General features: G+C 46.4%; 1 protein-coding gene and 1 long non-coding RNA gene across 4 annotated transcripts in view; one reads left to right on the forward strand and one right to left on the reverse strand.

Moving 5' to 3' along the window:
- Positions 1-19,944, reverse strand: part of HYDIN (HYDIN axonemal central pair apparatus protein) — a 389,718-nt gene that overhangs the window by 226,252 nt on the left and 143,522 nt on the right. For all 3 annotated transcript variants that reach the window (XM_075940644.1, XM_075940645.1, XM_075940646.1), the window contains 2 exons: positions 18,611-18,812; positions 6,412-6,595 (listed from right to left, as the gene is read on the reverse strand). In XM_075940644.1, coding sequence (XP_075796759.1) covers positions 6,412-6,595; positions 18,611-18,812 — 386 coding nt within the window. The remainder of the gene's footprint in view (positions 1-6,411; positions 6,596-18,610; positions 18,813-19,944) is intronic.
- LOC142831123 (uncharacterized) lies at positions 1,928-18,753 on the forward strand. The gene is made up of 3 exons (XR_012906784.1): positions 1,928-2,001; positions 2,318-2,412; positions 18,616-18,753. It is a non-coding gene; the product is annotated as an uncharacterized LOC142831123 (long non-coding RNA).

The raw sequence follows: 19,944 nt of genomic DNA on the forward strand, positions 1-19,944 counted from the left end.
AAATGTTGGAAAAACCTCTTCCCACAGAATAATAATAATAATAATAATAATAATAATAATAATAATAATAATAATAATAAAATAAGCAGTAGTATAAGGATTGGGGATAGCAAGTGATGGAGAGGAGGAGAATAGAGAGGGCGGGGCTTCAAGGAAGGGGCGGGGCTTCAAGGAAGGGGCGGGGCGGTAGATCTTGGCTTGGTCTGTCATTTAAAAAGTGATCTTGGGTGTAAAAAGGTTGGAGACCACTGATGTAGATGCTATCATGAGCTTTCATGAGCACAGCCCACTTCTTCAGATGACCAGAGTTATGACTAGGGGATAAGAAAACTCAAAATAAATAGGAGAAGGGAATGAGGAGAATGAGACCCATGCGTAGAGTGTCAAATTTTAGCATGAATGACAGTTCAGAGGATTCCCTTTCAAGTGCAGATTTAAAAGGCTTCTGAAGCAGGATGCAGGTAATTAAGTTGTTGAGACAGTGTCCTTTCTGGTTGAAATGGCAAGAAACTGTTTTTTCTTTGTGATCCTGTCTAATATCTGTTTTGTGGGCATTGATTCTTTGGCGAAGTGTCTGAGACGTTTGTCCAATGTACAAAGCAGACGGACACTTTCGGCACATGATAGCATAAATTATATTTCTGGATGCACAGGAATATGTATTCTTGATCTTATAGCTCACTTGGTGGGTCTCAACAAAGACCCCAGTTATCCTACCCATTACAAAGATAGCTTCTCCAATTATCACCTCTAATACCATTAGCTCACAGACATTTACCTCCCCCCCCCCCCCCCCGCATCCCCCTTCTGTTCTGAAATTTGATTTGTCCTTTTCATATGTGTTCTTTTTTTTAATTGTATCCTTTGGTATATATGGTTGTGACTATTTTCTTCCACTGTTTGATCTGAGGAAGTGGGTCTGGCCCACAAAAGCTCATCATCTAATAAACCATCTTGTTAGTCTTTAAAGTGCTACATAGTCCTGTATTTTGTTTCAGCTACACCAGACTAACACGGCTACATTTCTATCACAGATCTGAAGGTGGAGGTCTTGTCACAGGCCAGCTCCTCAAGCCAAATACACAGGGAAAGCTTAGAATTACAATACACATGCAAATTCAGTTCAATTACTGATGGACTTAATCAAGATATGGGGTGGTGGACCCTTTATCCACTGACTTTGATCTTTATCTACTCAGGTTTAGCACCCTTTCTCCTGATACTTTATGTATAGAGGTAGGGGGTGGGCGACAGAGCATCTTTCTCTCCCCTTCCCCCCCCCTCCTATTTATTTTGAGTTTTCTTATCCCCTAGTCATAACTTCGGGTCATCTGAAGAAGTGGGCTGTGCCCACAAAAGCTCATGATCGCAGCTCCCTGTTTTGTTAGTCTATAAAGTGCTACCAGACCATTTGCTTGCTGTTGTTTTCTGTAACAGACTAACTCGGCTACCCCCTGAAGCTCCTGTCTTTTTACAGTTATCTACAAATTTTCTATGTGACATCTTATCAAATGCTATGCAGAAATCCAGATGAATGACAACTGCTTTTCCTTTACCTATTTCATCTGTCTTTCACAAAAGTCAATGCAATCTAGCTGACAAGATTTAGCCTTCTATAAACCAATGCTGATGTTTGCCTGGTAACTCATTTCCATCTAAATCACCCTACCACGATATCACTAATGACCAATTTAAGTATGTTACTTGGAACAGAGGTCAAGTCAACTAATCGGCAGTTACCAGCATCACAGCTGCTACTCTTTTCCTAAAGCTAGCTTTCCACAGTCTGCCTCAGTTCTCTTCGTTCTCTGCCTTTGCTCTGTGATATCATTATCCGTGAGCTTTAAGACTCTTGGGTGAATCCCATCTGCATATGGTAACTCTAGAATCCTGCTGTGTCACAGTGTAGTGATAGGGTGGTTCCCCTGGATTTGTAAAGCCATCTGTCCTAATTCTGTTCTCCCCAGTTGGAGGTTTAGCTGAAAGAAGAACAATTTTAGGGTAAGTTTGTAATAAGCTTTTAGAGTGTTTGAAATAGCTATGCTTTTCCTGCTAGTTTAAATGTGTAATTCACTTTGCTCTGCCTGTTTTCACTTGCAACCACTTAAATCCTACTATTTGTACTTATCACTGTTATTTACTATCAAGCCCAGTGTAAATAATAGTTACCGGAGGGAGCAATCAGTGTGTACCTCCTCCTTCCATTGTTAAAGGGGGCTTATCTGAATTTCTTTGGGGCTCTGATCCCATTCGGGGAGTGGGTTTCCTGATTGCTGTGCCAGAGCTGAGGTAATTCAGAATCTGCATTGTTCTGCAGGGGAGGAGGTATTATTTCAGCTCTGTGGCTTGGCTGGGGAAGATCAGGAGACCTGACCCAGGACAGGGTGATGAGAAGCCCCAGGGATCAAGGAGGTGAGTGTTAGGGGCTCTATCAGCATTCAGGGAAAGACCTGGAGGGGTCTTTTGAAACCGCTCCCCGTCACAGTGACTTTCCAGATATGCTGCTACCTTTTTGACAGGGTTTGGGGAGATGACTGAGGGAGCACTTCACAGAATGAAAGGTGGAAATCCTGATATGCAGAAAAAATAGCAAATGTGGCAAGTGACCAACCTAGTTTAACAGAGAATCCTTAGGAGAGATTGGCGAGGAGTCCTGTGGCACCTTATAGACTAACTGAAGTGTTGGAGCATTAGTTAGTCTATAAGGTTCAGTTAGTCTATAAGGTGCCACAGGACTCCTCGCCGCTTTTGCAGATTCATACTAACACGGCTACCCTTCTGATACTTAGGAGAGGTTAAACACAAAAAGGAAGCTGAAAGAAATGGAAGCATGGACAGATGACAAGGGAGGAATATAAAAATACTGCTCAAGCACACAGGGGTATCATCAGGAAACCCAAAGTGCAACTGGAATTGTAGCTTCCAAAGGATGTGAAGGGTAACAAATGGTTTTCACAGGTATGTTAACAACAAGAAAGTGGTCAGGGAAAGTATGGGACCCAAGGCGAATAAAAGAGGCAAACTAGCAACAGATGATGTGGAAAAAGCTGAAGTACTCAGCAATGGGGTTGATTTAGTTGGGGGTGGTCCTGCCTTGGGCAGGGGGTTGGACTTGATGGTCTCCTGAGGTCTCTGCCAGCCCTGGGATTCTATGAATGGAACGCAGGAGAATCTGTGAACTGTAAAGCACATCCCTTCAGACCCATCATAAAAGAAGGAGAACAAAAACCAACATCTGCCCTATGAAAACCCAATGGATGGATGATTAGATGGATGCTATCATTCTCAATGGTGGTGGTGCTCCTGGCAAAGGCTTGATCAGAAAGGGCCTCTTTCCCTAAGGAGTGCCACTACACAAACCACTCAGGTCTCTAGCTGATCTGCAGAGCCTCTGGAATACTGATAATTGCTGCACACACTTGTCTCTCCTTGCCTCGCTCTACTGCAAAAGTGGCAGCACTCTCACAACCTGGAAAGGAAGTTTTTCAGTGGATCAGCATTAATCAGGAAAGCAATGACAAGACAGTGGTGATTTGTCAAGGACAATGCAATTGTAGCAAATCTCTGTCTTCCTTGGTTTCCATTTCCAAGGAGTCAGCTCTCTCCTGCTTCTGAAGTGACTCCTGGCCAACAGCAGGGTATGCTGAAAACAAATCTGCAGCAAAAAGCAAAACCAATGTTCTTCAGTGGCCACCTGGGCTTCCACCACATCTCTTGATCCTGACATATCATGTCTATTTGCAAAAATAAATTAAACCAAATGCAAGATGCAGCCAAAGTGGTATAACAGTTCGTTTCCCAAAGGCTTGGAAGGCCGCTCAAAATGTTTATTTTTCACATGGTAATTAAGACATTATTGATTGTTTTTACTGTCAGTCAGGATAATTCTGCATCAAACACCATTTCCATGGTGATTTCTCTAAACATAACACCTGCATAAAGGGCAGGGGTCCTGACCTCATTCACTAAGACACACACACAGGCCTTCATCAGATGCTTTTACAACCAATGCCATTTTAAAGTGCATATCTTTAAAATCAAAAAGCCTACTCCAATCTGCCAGTAGGCAAAAGGGTTCTTGAATGACACTGTAGGGCAAATTCAGACATGTGGACAACTCCCTGTTGTAAGGATGGAATTGCATAGAGTTAATCCTCCATGCTTATATCTCCTGTACCCCTAAAAGACTTCTTAGTCTTGGAGTCAGTGTGACTTGCACTGGCCAACATACGATTTTTTAATCTTGAAAGACCATATTTGTGATGCAAATTGGAAAAGTGTGTTATGTAGGTGCAAGGAGCCTTGTGGATAAGGGAGAAGCGGTGGATGTCATATACCTAGACTTTAGTAAGGCAATTGATACGGTCTCGCATGATATTCTTATTGATAAACTAGGCAAATATAACTTAGATAGGGCCACGATAAGGTGGGTGCATAATTGGCTGGATAACCGTAGTCAGAGAGTTGTTGTTAACGGTTCTAAATCCTGCTGGAAAGGGATAACAAGTGGAGTTCCTCAAGGCTACGTCTACACTGGCCCCTCTTCCGGAAGGGGCATGTAAATTTCAGCAGTCGTCGTAGGGAAATCCGCGGGGGATTTAAATATCCCCCGCGGCATTTAAATAAAAATGTCCGCCGCTTTTTTCCGGCTTTTAAAAAAGCCAGAAAAGAGCGTCTAGACTGGCCCCGATCCTCCGGAAAAAGTGCCCTTTTCCGGAGGCTCTTATTCTTACTTTGAAGTAAGAATAAGAGCCTCCGGAAAAGGGCACTTTGAAGTAAGAATAAGAGCCTCCGGAAAAGGGCACTTTTTCCGGAGGATCGGGGCCAGTCTAGACGCTCTTTTCCGGCTTTTTTAAAAGCCGGAAAAAAGCGGCGGACATTTTTATTTAAATGCCGCGGGGGATATTTAAATCCCCCGCGGATTTCCCTACGACGACTGCTGAAATTTACATGCCCCTTCCGGAAGAGGGGCCAGTGTAGACGTAGCCCAAGGGTCTGTTTTGGGACCCGTACTGTTCAATATCTTCATCAATGATGTAGATATTGGGATAGAGAGTACGCTTATTAAGTTTGCAGATGATACCAAACTGGGTGGGGTTGCAACTTCTTTGGAGGATAGGGACATAATTCAAAATGACCTTAGCAAGTTAGAGAAATGGTCAGAGGTAAACAGGATGAGGTTTAATAAAGAGAAATGCAAAGTGCTCCACTTAGGAAGGAACAATCAGTTCCATACATACAAGATGGGAAGCAACTGTCTAGGAAGAAGCATGGCGGAAAGGGATCTAGGGGTCATAGTGGACCACAAGTTGAATACGAGTCAACAGTGTGATGATGTTGCAAAAAAAGCAAATATGATTCTAGGTTGTATCAACAGGTGTGTAGTAAGCAAAACTCGTGAAGTCATTCTGCCGCTCTACTCTGCACTAGTTAGGCCTCAGCTGGAGTACTGTGTCCAGTTCTGGGCGCCACATTTCAAGAAAGATGTGGAGAAATTGGAAAGGGTGCAGAGAAGAGCGACAAGAATGATTAAAGGTTTAGAGAACATGACCTATGAAGCCAGGCTTCATGAACTGGGCTTGTTTAGTTTGGAAAAAAGAAGATTAAGGGGGGACATGAGAGCGGTTTTCAAATATCTAAAAGGGTGTCACAAGGAGGAAGGAGAAAATTTGTTCCTCTTGGTTTCTGAGGACAGGACAAGGAGTAATGGGCTTAAAGTGCAGCAGGGGAGGTTTAGATTGGACATTAGGAAAAAATTCCTAACTGTCAGGGTGGTCAAATATTGGAATAAATTGCCAAGGGAGGTGGTGGAATCTCCCTCTCTGGAGATATTTAAGAACAGGTTAGATAGACATCTGTCAGGGATGGTGTAGATGGAGCTTGGTCCTGCCTTGAGGGCGGGGGGCTGGACTCGATGACCTCTTGAGGTCCCTTCCAGTTCTATTATTCTATGATTCTATAAACTAAATAGCCACATTTCTATTAACACCTGCTATGGAAAGAAAACTCAATAAATGTAGAACTAAGTGTCCTAATCATAATACTTAGCTCTTCTGTATAAGTTTTCCTCTACAAAGTAGGTAAGTGTTATTTTACACGTGGAGAAATCAAGGCAAAGAGCACTAAAGTAATTTGCCCAGCAACTCAGTGAGGGAGCTGGGAATAGGAAAAAATTCAATAGACTCCCTAACCACTGGACCACACTACTTGGTAAAAAAACAACTGATAGATCTAATGCAGTAATTTGGAAGTCCACAGTTCAGAAATGACCTTTTAATTTGCCCTTTGAATCTAGCTGCAAACCCTGCAAGGCTGACATACTCAGTATATCAACTAACCAAGATCTTTATTTGTTTATGGCGTGATCTGTTCTGGGGGGAGGGAGGGTGTTCTCAGTCTGCTATCACTTACCATTGGCTCAATAGTGAAGATATTGTCAAAGAAGAGCATGGAATTGCCTGGCACCGTTGATCTGTGGTTCTGGAAGGTGAGGGAGAGAATGGAAAGGCGCTCTCGAAGCATAGGGTCTGCATTACATTCCTCCAGAAAGGGATCAGTCGCATTCTCCTCCTGGGTCTGCAGTTGGTAAGAGAGCCTAAAACCAAAGGGAGAGAGTCAAATGAAGCAGATAATTTAATAAGCAGCATATTGCTAAATGCCTGTCACTTGAGTGCAAGGGTGATTATGCTTGCAGTGTGGTCCATGAGGAAGCTACCCTCTACAGAGGAGATAACTGATTCAACTGGTTTCCGCACTGGCATGTGGAGGAAATTTTCTCCTTGCTCAGTTGCTAGTAGTGGTGCCTGCTTCTTCCCTGTTTGAAGGTGCTGAAGAACAGGATTTTTGAAAGTCAGGCACTCTAAATATAAGAACATTGCATGTCTAAGTTCCCATTGCTCCACAACCTCTACCATTGACGATGTCACATGGAGTTCAGCTGCCCTCCCAACCAGAATGTCACGTACACAGAGCTACAGGAAATGCTGCATGGGGCAGTCAGGTAGGCTAGGATTAGCTTAGCACAGGAGAAAAGGCCATTTATCATTGGCAGGGGGAACAGCAGCAATCATCAAAAAGGAGGATAATATGTGGATAAAGACAGTGGGAGGGTTTCCAAAAGCAAATTAGTTCATTGATTGTCAAATCCCTGTTTGGACTCCTGGCTTTCCCAGGAAAAACAAACAATATTTGGTTTGCCAGTAAAATAACAGTTTCCATGTCCATAGCACCTTTCACCCCAACAGCTCCAAGCACTTTATGAACAGCAAGAAACTCAGCCTGTGAGGTAGGTCTCTTCCAGGGATGTTAAACATCAGTTAATTGAATAGTCAATTAACCTCATGAATTTTTATCGGTTACTTGACTATTCTATAGTACCCGTGGGAGCTCCCTGCTACTCTGCGCTGTTGCCTCTCTATCAGTTTAAAAATCAGCCAGTTTAAAAACCAGCTCCCCTTGCAGACCAGCTGCCTGTCACCCCATGCTGCTGCCTCTGATACAGAGGCAACTGCAGAGTGGCAGCAGCCCCTGTCCAGGGGAGGTCTGAGCTCCCAGATCCGGCGAGAATTGGGACCGAACTGGGCTGCCTGCCTGCCTGGCTCCTAATACACTTTAAATGCAGAGCTGCAGAAGGGGTAGGTCATGGACCCATCACAAGCCAGGACTGAGTCAGGCTGCTCACCAGCCTGCTAAAAATTTACTGGTGGGGGAAGAGGGAAAAATGTGTGTGGTCGATGGCATTAACCTATAAGCTTTTGCTTATCAGTTAATCGGTTAACTGACTACACTATTACATCCATAGTCTCTTCATTTTACAGAGGGAAAAACTGATGCTGAGAATTTAACAGCTAGTCCAGGATTATATAATTAGCCTGTGCCGCTAGGAATCCAGCGGATATTTAAACTACTAGACCTATTTTCCTGTCATATGCCCTTGCTCACAAACACATGACTGTTTAACTATCCTGACTTAGCTGTACGAACAGAAGGAAATAATGATATATATACTGGCTAGAGCAGAGGCATATTGGAGAAAAAGAAGAGGCTCCCTGGCCTTATGCCATAGATGGTGACCCGCTTTCACAGCTGGTGGGCAAACATTCCTTTCATATAGAGTAAAACTCTCTGGGCTTGATAGGGGAAGTTCACACTGCATTTTTCCAGAGCAAATTTCTTCCTGCCTGAAATACTGCTGGGTCCAATTACAGTGGTGCTCCATGTCTATTTTCCTAGCCAGAAGCAGTCATGGGTTGAAAATTCTGTGCAAGAGAGGGCAAGGCACTGTATGTAACAAAATCAGCAGGGGAATGAAAGCAGAACGTGATTATCACACTTCAAAAACCAAACACAATTAGAAAGACAGTTTGCTTGTGGTTAGTGCTAGCTTGACACAGACAAAGCCTCAGGCAGACCCTGTCACCAATATCTCTTGGACTAGCTCTGAATTTAGTTCAATAGGAAAATTCTCTCTATGGCTGATCTAAAATCCTGGGTATCAGGATATGTCTAGACGGCAGGCTTCTTTTGGAAGAAGCTGTTCCAGAAGAGATCTTCTGGAAAAACTTCTTCCGAAAGAGAGCATCCACACTGCAAAAGCACATCAAAAAAACAATCTGCTTTTTCCAAAGATAGCGTCCACACTGAATGGAAGCTATCTTGCATTTCAGCTGTGATTGCTATGGCCGGAATGGCCATCAGGGCACCTGTGCTTTTTCCTCTTCTTTCGAAAGAACTCCTTCTTCCCTGTCCACATACGCCTTTTTCCGAAAGAGCTCTTTTGGAGAAAGGCTTCTTCCTCATTGAATGAGGATTACCACTGTTGGAAAAACTCCTCTGTTCTTTCGATTTTCTTTTGGAAGAACTAAATTGCAGTGTGGCTGTTTTTCAAAAGAACTCAGTAGCGTGACATACCCTAGAATCATAGAATCATAGAACTGGAAGAGACCTCAGAAGGTCATCAAGTCCAGCCCCCTACTCTAGGCAGGATCAATTCCAACTAAATCAACCTGGCCAGGGCTTTGTCAAGCCGACACTTAAACACCTCTAGGGATGGAGACTCCACTACTTCCCTAGGTAACCCATTCCAGTGCTTCACCACCCTCCTAGTGAAATAGTTTTTCCTAATATCCAACCTGGACCTCTCCCACCACAACTTGAGACCATTGCTCCTTGTTCTGCCATCTGTCACTACTGAGAACAGCCTCTCTCCATCCTCTTTGGAACCTCCCTTCAGGAAGTTGAAGGCTGCTATCAAATCCCCCCTCACTCTTCGCTTCTGCAGACTAAACAGACCCAAGTCCCTCAGCCTCTCCTCATAAGTCATATGCTCCAGCCCCCTAATCATTTTGGTTGCCCTCCGCTGGACCCTTTCCAATGCGTCCACATCCTTTTTGTAGTGGGGGGCCCAGAACTGGACACAATACTCCAGATGCGGCCTCACCAAAGCTGAATAAAGGGGAATGATGACATCTCTGGATCTGTTGGCAATGCTCCTCTTAATGCAAACTAATATGCCATTAGCCTTCTTGGCTAGAAGGGCACACTGTTGACTCATATCCAGCTTCTCATCCACTGTAACCCCCAGGTCCTTTTCTGCAGAACTACTACTTAACCGGTTGGTCCCCAGCTTGTAACTATGCTTGGGATTCTTCTGTCCCAAGTGCAGGACTCTACACTTGTCCTTGTTGAACCTCATCAGATTTCTTGTGGCCTAATCCTCCAATTTGTCTAAGTCATTCTGTACCCTATCTCTGCCCTTAAGGGTATCTACCTCTCCCCCCAGCTTAGTGTCATCCGCAAACTTGCTGAGGGTGCAATCCATCCCCTCATCCAGATCATTAATAAAGATATTGAACAAAACCGGTCCTAGAACCGAACCTTGGGGCACTCCGCTAGAAACCGACCGCCATCCTGACATCGAGCCATTGATCACTACCCGCTGGGCCCGGCCTTCTAGCCATCTTTTTATCCATCTTACTGTCCATTTATCCAATCCACAATCCCTTAACTTGCTGGCAAGAATATTGTGGGAGACCGTATCAAAAGCCTTGCTAAAGTCAAGGTATATAACATCCACTGACTTCCCCATGTCCACCGAGCCAGTTACTTCTTCATAGAAGCTAATCAGATTGGTCAGGCACGACTTGCCCTTTGTGAATCCATGCTGACTATTCCTAATCACTTTCCTCTCATCCAAGTGCCTCAATATGGATTCCTTAAGGATCCCTTCCATGATTTTTCCAGGAACCGAGGTAAGACTGACCAGCCTATAGTTCCCTGGATCATCCTTCTTCCCTTTTTTGAAGATGGGCACTACATTTGCCTTTTTCCAGTCATTCAGGATTTCTCCCGATCTCCACGACTTTTCAAAGATAATAGCCAAAGGCTCCACAATGACATTTGCCAACTCCCTCAGTACCCTTGGATGCACTAAGTCCGGACCCATGGATTTGTGTATGTTTAGCTTTTCTAAATAGTTCCTAACCTGTTCTTTACCCACCACGGGCTGTCCATCTTCATCCCATCTTGCGTCACGTAGCGCAGAAGTCCAGGAGCTGACCTTGTCCGTGAATACAGAGGCAAAGAAAGCATTGAGTACTTCAGCTTTCCCCACATCATCTGTCACTAGGGGTATGTCTACACTACCCCGCTAGTTCGAACTAGCGGGGTAATGTATGCATACCGAACTTGCTAATGAAGCCCGGGATTTGAATTTCCCGGGCTTCATTAGCATAAAGCCGGCGCCCCATTTTTAAAAGCCGGCTAGTGCGAACCCCGTGCCGCGCGGCTACACGCGGCACGGGCTAGATAGTTCGAACTACGTAGCCATTCCGAACTATCTGTACGCCTCGTGGAACGTGGAACGAGGAGTACAGATAGTTCGGAATGGCTACGTAGTTCGAACTATCTAGCCTGTGCCGCGTGTAGCCGCGCGGCACGGGGTTCGCACTAGCCGGCTTTTAAAAATGGGGCGCCGGCTTTATGCTAATGAAGCCCGGGAAATTCAAATCCCGGGCTTCATTAGCAAGTTCGGTATGCATACATTACCCCGCTAGTTCGAACTAGCGGGGTAGTGTAGACATACCCTAGGTTACCTCCTTCATCCATTAGGGGCCGCACACCCTCTCTGATCACCTTCTTCTTGTTAACATGCCTGTAGAAACCTTTCTTGTTATCCTTCACATCCTTAGCCAGTCGCAATTCCATTTGCGCTTTCGCCTTCCTGATAACCCCCTGGCATTCTCGAGCTATACCTTTAAACTCCTCCCTGGTCATTTGTCCAAGTTTCCACTCTTTGTAAGCTTCCTTTTTGTGCTTAAGTTCACCAAGGATTTCCCCTGTAAGCCAGTCCGGTCTCCTACCATGTTTGCCTCTCTTGCTACGTGTCGGGATGGTTTCTTTCTGTGCCTTCAATAAGGCTTCTTTAAAATACTGCCAGCTGTCCTGGACTCCTTTCCCCTTCATGTTAGCATCCCAGGGGATTCTGCCCATCAGATCTCAGAGGGAGTCAAAATCTGCTTTTTTGAAGTCCAAGGTGTGTATTTTACTACTCTCTTTTCTTCCTTTGGTCAGGATCCTGAAATCTACCATCTCATGATCACTGCTTCCCAGGTTGTTACCCACCTCCACTTCCCCTATTAGTTCCTCCCTGTTTGTGAGCAGAAGGTCAAGCTGCGCACGGCCCCTGGTCGGATCCTTCAGCACCTGTGTCAAGAAGTTATCCCCAACATTCTCCAAAAACTTCCTGGATTGCCTGTGTACTGCCGTATAGGTTTCCCAGCAGATGTCAGGGTGATTAAAGTCCCCCACGAGAACCAGGGACTGCGATCTGGAAGCTTCGCTCAGTTGTCCAAAGAAAGCCTCATCTACCTCATCCCCCTGATTCGGTGGCCTGTAGCAAACACCAACCACAACATCAAGGCTGCTGTTTGCTCCTTTAAACTTAACCCATAGACTCTCAACAGGTTTTTCTCCCTCTTTATACTGGAGTTCAGAGCAATCGTAGTGCTCTCTTACATATAGTGCAACTCCTCCTCCTTTTCTCCCCTGCCTGTTGTTCCTGAACAGTCTATACCCTTCCATGACAGCACTCCAGTCATGCGAGTCATCCCACCAAGTCTCTGTTATCCCAATTAAATCATATTTCTTGGTCTGGGCCAGGGCCGCCAGTTCTTCCTGTTTGTTGCCCAGGCTTCTCGCATTAGTGTACAAACACTTCAGGTAACCAGTTGATCGTCCTATCTTCTCCATTCGAAACATGGGTCCTCCTTTCTTGCCCCTTCCTCTCTGCATTTCTTCCCGGTATCCGACATCCCCACTCCCCTCAGGGTTTTGGTCACCGTCCCCAGACGAACCTAGTTTAAAGCCCTCCTCACTAGGTTTCCAAGCCTGCCCGCGAAGATGCTCCTTCCTCTCTTCATTAGGTGGATCCCATCTCTTCCTAACAATCCTTGCGCCCGGAACAGAGTCCCATGGTCGAAGAAACCAAAGCCCTCTCTGCGACACCATCTGCGCAACCACGCATTTACGTCCTCAATTCGACGATCCCTGCCCAGTCCTTTCCCTTCAACAGGGAGGATGGATGAGAATACCACTTGCGCTCCAAATTCTTGGATCCTTCTTCCCAGCGCTACATAATCCACAGTAACACGCTCAAGATCATTCTTGGCCGTATCATTACAATTCTCCCACATGGAGAAGCAGGAAGGGGTAGCGATCCGAAGGTTTGATCAGCTTGGTAAGCCTCTCAGTGACATCCTGAATGCGAGCTCCCGGTAAGCAGCACACCTCTTGAGATTCCAGGTCCGGACGGCAGAGGGATGGCTCAGTCCCTCTTAGGAGGGAGTCCCCGACCACCACCACCCGTCGTTTCCTTTTGGGGGTGGTGGCCGTGGAACCCCCATCCGTAGGACTATGCATCCCATGCCTTCCAGTAGATGGTGTTCCCTTCCGGTTTCTTCCTTGTGAGGTCCCTTCCAGAGCTTTCAGCACTGCAGAGCCTGTGGAGAGAGCTTGAAAGCGATTGCTTACCTCTATAGCATCGGGGGATTCCCAGGCTGGCCTTTTTCCCCTTCTAAAAGTTACATGCTGCCAGTTCTCTTCTTGGTCACGTACTGTCCTCTCTGGCTCTTCTGCCTGCCGTGCTTGAAGGATTAAACACTGCCTTCTATCGAGGAAGTCTTCATCCTCTCTGATCAAGAGTAGGGTCGACACTTGGGCCTCCAGTCCTCTAATTTTTTCTTCCAAAATGTCGACCAGCTTGCACTTGGTGCAGATGAAATCCGTTCTTTCTTCCGGGAGGAAGACAAACATGGCACACGCCGTGCAGGTAACAACAGCAGACCCATCACCAACCATCGCTGCTGTCCTGGAGAAGGGATTTAAAAAGAAAGGCAAGAGAACCTCCCGCCCTTCCCTCTCCCCTTCAGAACTCCCTCTCAAAACTGCCTGTTAGCACTCACCTGTTCGCTAGCTCCTTGGTCGCTTGCCCACTGCCTTATAAAGCCCCTCCCCCTACCAAGGCTCAGCCAATCAGCAGAGGCTTGTAGAATTCAAACTTTAATTAGAAACCAACAGTTTCCACCTGCCAATCACAGCACAAACTCCATCGGGGAGAGGAGCAGAGGGGAGGTGGGAAAAAAAAAAGCCTCACTCTCAAACACAGGGGAAAATAAAGAAATAAATAAACAAAAAACAAAAAAGAACACACACCAACCCTCAGAATAACTTCCTAACAAAAGGACAAACTCCCTGAACCCAAGATATATCACAGTGTGATAATTCCCGGAGTCCATACCAGAATTGTCCCAGGAAACAGGTGGCAGCAGAGAGCAAGCTGAACAGAGAAGTGGCTAGTTATTTATTTTCCTTTGTGTTCCACGGTGCAGCCACTGGCTTTGACTCTTTCTTTCTGTTCATGCTCTCAGTCTGAGCTTTGCCATGTCTACAGCTCCCTCCCGCCACTCCTCCAGCCAAGCAACACACACACACACACACACACACACACACACACACACACACACACACACACACACACACACACACACACACACACACACCATGCAGTGACGCAAGCAGGGCTGGTCTAAACATCTCTGTCCTCTTTGGTCTTGTCCGCTCCACGGAAATCAGGCTGGAATGCTAATCCTACAGTGTCCACATGGTGTTCAAGATGCTGTGTTTGGACAGTTTGGTGGGGACATCTTGTGCCCCTGGGGACATCCTCTTCTTTATTGCATCTGTTCAACAGGAAACTTCCATGCACCAACAGCCAGCTTCCTCTGCAAACACCCATTTCTCCATTTGGGGCCCTTCATCTGCAGCTGGCATGGGAGAAAATTTGGGCCAGCTAGAGCGTAGAAGATGCTTGCTCAATCTTGGGCCTTGCAGACAGATGAGCTGAGTTAAATGGCTTCACAGGCTCCTGATTTGCTCGAAGTAGCCCTGGACTCAGATCTGCTGACTCCTGAGACTTGGGTTCCATGTAGGTGACTGATCTCAGTGTGTGCTTAGAGAAACTCAACACCAGTTCAGTTTTCCATGGAGCATGTGTGCTGAGCCTGCATTAAGCTGGCAGCTGGGCAGCCACCCAGGGCACTTGCTGAGGGGTCTCTAGGGCAGGCTGCCAGCAGTTGGCAATGTATGGGTTAAGGGTCTCATTTTTGGAAGCTCCTAAGTTGTTCTTTCAGGATGAGGGAACCACAGTGGCACAGGTAGAAATATTTCTTGCTGGTATGTGGCACTCATGGAAGGGGCGCAAGGGGGAGCACAGGACCTCCCCATGTAACCTTCCCATGATTTCGCCTCACCCACAGCCAAGGGTCCCTGTGCTGTTGCAGTCTCCTCCCCATTAGTCCATCCCACATTACCTGAGGGGCTCTGTCCTCCTTTTCCTGTGTTAGAGGCAACATGGGGGAGGGGAGCCAGCCAACAGTGGGTGGGAGACTAATGGGGAGGGGACTGGTAATCACAGCAGGGGCCATCAGCTGGTGTGGGAAGCAGCATGTGCAGCAGGAGTCCACCCCCCTCCCCCATTACCAGGAGCAGCTGGGAGGGGAGAAGAGCAAAGTGTTTTTAAGATTACTGTTGGGGTTATTCATGTGCTTAAATAATGTCAGGATCAGACAGACAGTATCTACCCTAGTGGTAGTGATTTATTGGATTATGGGATCACACCACTAGCTGTGTTGTTTTGCATGCTGTCATGATCTCTTTGACCCCTATCACTGTATACCTAAATCTGAGCTCTCCCAATAGGTAGGAAAGTGTTATCCCCATTTTACAGATCCGGCTACAGAGGCACAGAGGGTATACCTACATTGCACCTGAGAGCAAGACTCCCAGCCTGGTTAGAAAGACTTGCGTTACTGGGGCTTGTGCTAGCACATTAAAAATAGCAGTGTAGGCTTTGTGACTTCAGAAGAGATTGGAGCTAGCAACTTAAGCAGAGACCAGGGAGGGGTGGGACCTTCCCCACACTTCCCAGAAGGAAACAGAACAACGCAACAGCAGCTGGGCTCTGCTTCCCACAACGGCGACTGACAAGGGGGGGGGCAGACTCCTGCTGATGGCACTGGCCCCACTAGTCCCCCGGGCCACCTAGGTTGGGGGAAGAAGTGGGGCAGGGGTAGAGAAAGGGCAGAGAGGGGATGGAGTAGGAGCAGGGAGAGGTAGGGCCTGGGCAGAGGGGGGTTATACTGGGGAAGGGGTCACATGGCCAGTGGTCCCCCAGGCCTTCCCTGCCCAGGAACCTCTGGGAGGTGGGCAGGCTCCTCTTGTATCTTTCCAGTACGCTGTGCTGGCTATAAATATCTTACTGGTAGGGCATTCCAGACTGCATTGCCCTACTTGCACCACTGGGGAATAGGGCATGCACAGGGAGGCAAGCAGGAGTGCACATACACTCCCCGATAATCCTCAGAGGCACACAGCATCTTGGGCCCCAGGGCCATGGAGGTAGGGAAGACTGAGTTACGGCCAGGGCCAGGTAGGATGGGGCAAAGCGAGCCTGGGGCTGGGAGGGTGGGTGAGAGCAAGTTTCTGTGCCCCCCCAAAGGGGTAAAATGTAAATTCCTGTGCATGTCCCTGAGGGGGAATTGCAGGGAATGGGAGAGTTGCACTCTGGGGGGGTGCTAGGAGGATGACAACATAGCAGCTTGTCCTGTACTTAGAACCATGGCACTGGGTTCACCACGAGGAGAAACCATACAATCTGGAATGGAATCTTGAACTGGAAGTTATCAGAAAACCAAAACCAAAATCCCGATTGTCTGTCTAGAGGGAAACTTTGCCATTCCTATAGAAGGGACCTGCTAGAGCTGGAGAAACAAAGGGGTGCAGAAGATAGCAGGGAGGGAAATACAAACAGAAGGTCATTAGATTTTCCTTTGGAACACAGTTTGCACAGAAGTCCTATACGATGTAATTAAACACAGACAACAGTGGAAAATTAGTTATGCCCTTCAAGGCATGACTGACCTAATTATGTTGAACTTTATTTGCTCAGAAGCCTTTAAAAACCTGGCTCCATTCGAAGGCACTTGCCTGATCATTAGTGGGCTATAGTGTAGCTTTTTGCATTGACTTCCATTCGATCATGAAAAGCCACAGACGAGATCCCCAAACCACCTCAGCTTTTCAGGGCAATTCCCACACTCTTCTCTGAAGCTGTTGAGTGCAACCATAAGTGTGCAATCAAAACTGGATATATGACAACAGCTGTGGCATAGTGAAGAAAGCCTCCTCCCCCTCTATTTTAGCCCAGGTGGGATCTTTGTCCATGCGCACCTCTGTAGGACTTTCCCCTCATACTGGCCCTGTGACACAAGGATGCTTTTTCTGGCCATATACCCTTGCTGTGTTTCTTGGTCTCTGGCTGCACTTTGTTCTGTGCTCATGCTGTCATGATCATAAGGGATGGCTAGCAGCCTGGGGACTAAGGGGTTAACTGTACCTAGCCAGCTTAGCCAATAGAAATGCAGATAGGGATTTCAAACTGAGACAAAGGAATTTTTGGGTTTTTCCCTCTTGTCTCTGGCCAGTCTCTCTCCAGATACTGAGGGAGACAGACATGTCTCTCTCTCCAAGAAAAGACTCTTCACTGTCTGTAAGTAGGGTAAAGTTTAGATAAATCTGTTAGGTTTTATTGTTTTATGGTTTGGGAATGGGAATCTGAGGCCTGTGCCTTTAAAAATGGGGTTTTCTCTCCTTTGTAACTAAGTTTTGGCCCATGGTGGAATTCCCCATGAGTTTATTAATTAGTGACTTTTCCATCCAGTCATGATGCTTGTAACAGGAGTATTGTGGTGGTGATAAACGTTCTTCTCTTTCCTTTTTATTAACCTGGGATTGGTTCATTTTTGTGTCCTGGTTTTACTGTAGGGCTGAGATTTCCCAAGTGACCTTGTCCCTGGTTTTTTATCATTACTTGGGTGGTGGCAGAGGATTTTTATCCCCACAATCTAGATTTGTAAGATTTTGGGGGGAAGTTTTATACCAAAGCCAGGAAAGAGAAGGCTTTGGGGTACTTTTGCAGGACCCCACTTCTGCATTTATCGTGCCAGAGTGGGGATTTGGCCGTGACACATTCCAGCCTAGAAGAGCAGCAGTACACTAGTTAAGTCTCCCACCACTCTTTTCATACATACTTAAGAGCTTTCTACCTTGAGCTCATAACAGGGCATGGAAGAGAGGTGCTGAGGATGCGTGCAGGAGAGTACCCTAAGCTCCTGCACCTCACTCTGAGTTCTGAGACACAATCCACTGTGGCTCTCTCTAGCCTTCTGCCATGCCTGAGTCATGAGATAGCCCAAAGGGCCAGGAAAGGCTGCCCGGCTATCCTGTGGGGGCTACCAGCCCGTCTTTGCTCCCCTCCCCTCTCCTCGGTACAGGGGTGCATGTGCCCTAAGCTATTTGATATGTGCAAACAAGTGCTGCTGGCAAGTGCAAAGCGTTGAGCTCCCCAAAGTGCCTAGCTCTGGGGATGCTAAAGTACAGGCTAGGTCAGGACTCTGAAAAGTTCCTTCGTCCATTTGTTTGCAGTGACATTTTGAAGAATGAGCCTCTGATGCCTTCCGCAGATGATGGCATCCCCAGGTCACTGCTGCAGGCTGGACCATCTTTTCTCCCACCTGTTAAGCCTGGGTATTCGCAATCTATAAATTCTCACTGACAAGAGAAGAGTTCCAAAAAATGGCATTTCAGCCCAAGTCTAAAATAGTCTTCCTATGGCGTCTGAGCAGCCTAAAAAGTAAAAAAGTTCCAAGAAAGAGAAATGGTTATGGTTAGGAAAGAGCTACCTCATTGGTGGGGACGTATTTTAGACATTGGCTTTATCATTACTTATGGTTTATGGTGAAAATGTGCATCCACTTTACTATGGGAAACCATCCATCTGTCCATGGCATTTATTGAGAGATAAACAGAAAGGCTATTTGGATGATGGGACCAGCATGGAAAATGCAGAGAACCAGTGCTTTAGAGGCATTCCCAGTCTGGAGTGGTTAGAGAAAACGTAATTTGTCCTAATCCATTCAAGAACAGTAAAGGATGAATATAGATGTTAGCTAAGATTGAGCCTCATATTGCAATTAATGTATTTTTCCAATTTAACCTTAGCTTCTGTCGTTCCTCCTCTTCTTGAGTAACAAAGACCTTCCACTGGAAGTGTGCTATGATGTCACTTCGGTTGTGTATAACCACCGATCTCTGGTTTGCTAAGGTAACATATGTCTTCTCAATCATCAAAGAGTTCTTTTCCAGTCTGACATTGACATCTGCAGCAGCTCCATACAAACTTACGTGGATATCCTCACCTAAGACAAAGCACATGTTAGAAATTCAGAGGTCTTTGCTAAGTGAATTTGTTGCTTAGAGCAATGCTTAAATGTGGATAGATGTGCACTGAAATAAATAAATATGCTTAACATAGCCTCATGGCAGACATGGTCAAGAGCAATGGGGAGCTGGCTCTCAGCCAAGGGAGAGCACATAGTGATGGTACACGGGGACTGCAATGGGAAGAGCCCAGTTCTGGAGATTTTGGGAGACGCCCACTGCTCAAGGGTGCCAATGTTTTAGGGTGGGATTTTCAAAGGTGCTTTAGTGATTTAGGTACAGACATTCCTTTGAAAGTCAATGGAATCTGTGCTCCTGAATCATTTGGGTGCTTTTGAAAAGTCTCACCTTAGATGCCGCTTGCTCAGAGCCATCAGTGTACTTCATGGATCAGAGCAGACCACCATGATACCCCACTTCCTGGTCAACACTGATAGGACCAGGGAGACACAGTGGTTCAGACTGACAGATGGAAGGAGAATCCAAAATAAAGCAAGGCACAGTGAGCCACAGCCTTGTTTGACTCTGTTTGCCAGAGCACTGTAAGAAGGACAAGGACAGGTTGACTTGAACACCCTGAACTGAGGCTTTGTGGAGTGTGGTCATGAAGAGCGGCTGTTCCACGAGAGGACTGCTATTGCTCTGCTGTTGTTGCTTGCCCCATGCATGCGCCTGCATGCTAACCGTGCTCACAGCTATTTCAATAAAACCAGTCCGAAAATGTTTCCCTTCAACCAGTTCTAACCTGTTTCTTCCTACGGGCCCAATGGAGATTGCTGCTGACTGCCCAGAACAACGGCTAAATGAGGGATAATGCCGTGGTATGAGTACCTGGCAGCACTTCTAAAGACAAACTGCCTGTAATACAAACTGACACCAGCATTTTGAAAGCTGCCCATCTAACAGATTCCAGCAAGGTGATTGCAGGGACATTCAGACTTTGGCTGTGAGGCATTAGCACACACTGCTGTTTGCACTCTGGTGATGGGGAGGGGAGCAAACACCCAAAATACTACACTTGCTTGTCATACACGCATGTAAGTCACAGCCCACCTTTACTCACTGCCTAGAAATGACCTTTCTAAATCACTCCGTGTGCAGAGACAAGGT

Source organism: Pelodiscus sinensis, chromosome 12, assembly GCF_049634645.1.
Source record: "Pelodiscus sinensis isolate JC-2024 chromosome 12, ASM4963464v1, whole genome shotgun sequence".
In the NCBI taxonomy this organism is placed as follows: Eukaryota; Metazoa; Chordata; order Testudines; family Trionychidae; genus Pelodiscus; species Pelodiscus sinensis.